The sequence below is a fragment of the Perkinsus marinus genome (assembly GCF_000006405.1).
Source record: "Perkinsus marinus ATCC 50983 genomic scaffold scf_1104296946018, whole genome shotgun sequence".
NCBI classification, from domain to species: domain Eukaryota; phylum Perkinsozoa; order Perkinsida; family Perkinsidae; genus Perkinsus; species Perkinsus marinus.
Window position 1 is genome coordinate 1 of NW_003211002.1, and position 2,970 is coordinate 2,970.

At 47.8% G+C, this 2,970-nt stretch overlaps 1 protein-coding gene across 1 annotated transcript; it reads left to right on the forward strand.

Annotated features, from left to right (window-relative positions):
• Positions 1–1,512: 1,512 nt before the first annotated feature.
• On the forward strand, positions 1,513–2,445 carry Pmar_PMAR025986 (hypothetical protein; the record flags this gene model as incomplete). Its single annotated transcript, XM_002779678.1, has 6 exons — positions 1,513–1,592; positions 1,642–1,717; positions 1,931–2,022; positions 2,069–2,132; positions 2,182–2,290; positions 2,333–2,445. Coding segments are annotated over 6 exons (534 nt in total), but the record flags the coding sequence as incomplete, so codon positions are not given.
• Positions 2,446–2,970: the final 525 nt, after the last annotated feature.

Sequence of the window (2,970 nt, forward strand, 5' to 3'; positions counted from 1 at the left end):
GACCCAAGTCTTGCGGTTCTTGCCGAGGAACTTCCTCGGAGGAAGTTTGTGCGTGCAACGCTGCACGCATGCGCGACTACTTTACTTTGAGCCTCGTTGTACGTGGGCAATCACACATCACACAATAGCCTCATATAGTGTTCGCTCACTTCCGATTCGGAATACACTGTTTCAGGCCGCTTATCGGCTGGTTAGGTTCCAGTCTGTGGTTTTCCTTGTCCAAGCCGCTTGGACCAAGCGTTAAATGCCGATTACTGGCTTTCTTGCTAAATACCCCAGATCGAGCAGCTCGGGGTTTGCTGTGCCGAATGCGGCAAGGATCCCCAACGATACCAAATCTTCTCTCGATTCTGTGGGGACCGATGAGGATGATACTGAAAAGGCTGTACCAAACACCGGTACTGACGCTCTACCACCTGAAGAAAGATGGCCCTACACAGCCCAAAAGTCCGTTCTCGAAAAGAAACGGGCGGGCCTTCGTGGGGGCCTGGTATAATAAGTATCCCTGGATTGAATACTCGCATCGTATCTACTGTTACCCAGGGTAACTTACCCTTGTCGCATTTTCCGCCCGGTGCCTTCGAGAACATGGCGTGTCGAACCGACACTGTCGATGGCTTTGCCAACTAAAAAATGTCAAATCTACAAAAGTCTCATCCATCAGCGACTAATTGTCACTGACTATGATTGATACCTTTTCGAGTTGCCCAATATCTATGAACATCGATGTCGAGTTGACGACATCAATTTATCCTGGAAGATGACTTCTCGAGAGTCTCTATTAAGAAATTGCGTGCCGCGTTGATAGACTATCGTTGATGATGCTCAACCTTCACGTTTCGAGCCTAGTCGATTTGGTTGAACTGGAGAATCACCAGATGCATTATGGGAATGCTTTCATCCCGGTATTGCAATTCAGTTATATCCGGAGTATTCTGCTAGCGATCGCCTACTTCACGTCATCACCCTCAAGAGTCGTCGCCGATGCTGATTTTTGATGACTTCTGTCCCTTTTTTGTGTCGCGTTGTGTTCTGTTCTGTACATCAACCTGATTGTCAGGGAGCGTCATTCGTCATGTGGGTACCATCAATATCCTCACAATCTCGTGGAGAGTATCAATCAATGTAAGATTGGATAACAAGGATGACCGACTCATTTACTGATAGCTTGAGTAATGCTTATCGATATGATTATCCATGACTTTGGTAAGCTACCAACCGTGCATCTCCCCGGGTAAAATCGGACGGTCTCGTTCGAACGACTTCACCTTCAACCACACCTAGCCCCAACACAAGAGCTTCACACTGTCTATTCGGCCCCTATGCGGGTAGAGCAGTCTGTTGGATGTCATGCTGGCATTGCCATCGCAGTCGTGAATCGTATTGCGTTATCGCTCTCGTCGTCGTAACAAACCCGTTGAAGTGAATCCCCTGGCACTGGTGTTGTATTGAAGGCCCCCTTGCTTCCTCCGACCTGTCTCGATCAGTTGTATTCTCCCAATAGTCATTACTATGGGATGCACTTCCTCTAAGAATGCATCGTCCCCAACGGTCCTGCCAAGCACTGCTGGACCGAGAGCTATGCGATCAATGTAATATGGGGCGTTTCTAAGATGCGACATGGTATCGAGCTGGTATCAGATCGCCCGAGAGTCGGTCCGCTATCGAAGTTATGGGGTGGTCTTCGAACCCTAGATGGATCGCTTCGAAGAAAATGGTAGTAGTGGGGAAACACGATATCACGGTAGCTTGCTATGGCAAGCGTTTGCGAAGGTCAATAGTATGTCAGTTGTCGTGAAGACTTGTATTACGCAGTAGATATTGTATGTTATTATAGTTCATCGTTATAGCATGTATGTCGCGAGACTTGATACCAACTCTAACGGAAATACCGTTGATTGGCTTGGGGTAGCTCTGTGGCGATTGTCAGGATTTGACGGCGAACATAGCGAACCTAGGAGCAGATGGGGACTCTGGTGCCGTACTGGACTCTAAGAAGAAGCCTATCATGCTCATGCTCAAGTAGGAACTTCGGTAGACGATATTTTGGCGATGATGGTACTCATAGGTTCGGAGAAAACGCTCAGATATTGGACTGCTCGACTGGGCTGCTTCTACTGTCGACAATTCATGTAATAATAGTAAATAGGAGACGTTGGGCGAGGTATGGTATGTACTCAGCGAAGGGATGACAATGTAGTACTGACGACCCCTGAGAATGAGGAGTTGGCCAACATAGTGCAGCACAGGAGCGTTCTTGGCAAGACGCGGGCTGAATGTTCCATCACAGGTAGTGTGGGGAGATTCATGACAAAGTGATGGAAGGTTTCAGGTCTGGTTTTCGTTGCGGATTCTAATAGTAGTATAGTAATCTCCCACCCGAGCCGGGGAGAGGTAGCGAGAGTACAATGGGATAAGAACAACTATGACGGTCATCACTTCACGGTACTAGTCGTAATGTGTTCAACTGTGGCTATGATGTGAACGGCTCAGATCGATACTGGTGTGGATATGCTCACCATCGTTGGATGCATTCTGGGAGGCGTCCTCCAGTTTGATAGTTGGGGCTCTAAAGGGACGCTTAGTTTCCGACGGAAGAGCCCGTCTCCTCCACTACACAACGCCGCTTCTGCATCATCATCATCAGCATGATGACCTGGTACTCGGCAAAGGCGAGGGGGAATTGTTCACACCATACTGGATTCCTTCTTAGTTACATATAATTCACAAGTACTGCATCGCTCGAGCGCATCCCAGAGGAAGTTTTCTCGATGTTGGATGCAATTTTGTCGATACGCATTCTTTTGGAGTACCACACCTCGGCTTCATCCTAGCACCAGTCGCCATTCGTTAACATGTTTGCTACGTTCCGGTTTTTCAGAGGTCTACTATGCACTATTATACTGTACACTTTATGGGATTTTAGTTCTTCTGTGGAGTTTTGATCGTGCCTTTTACTCTCATGCTGGC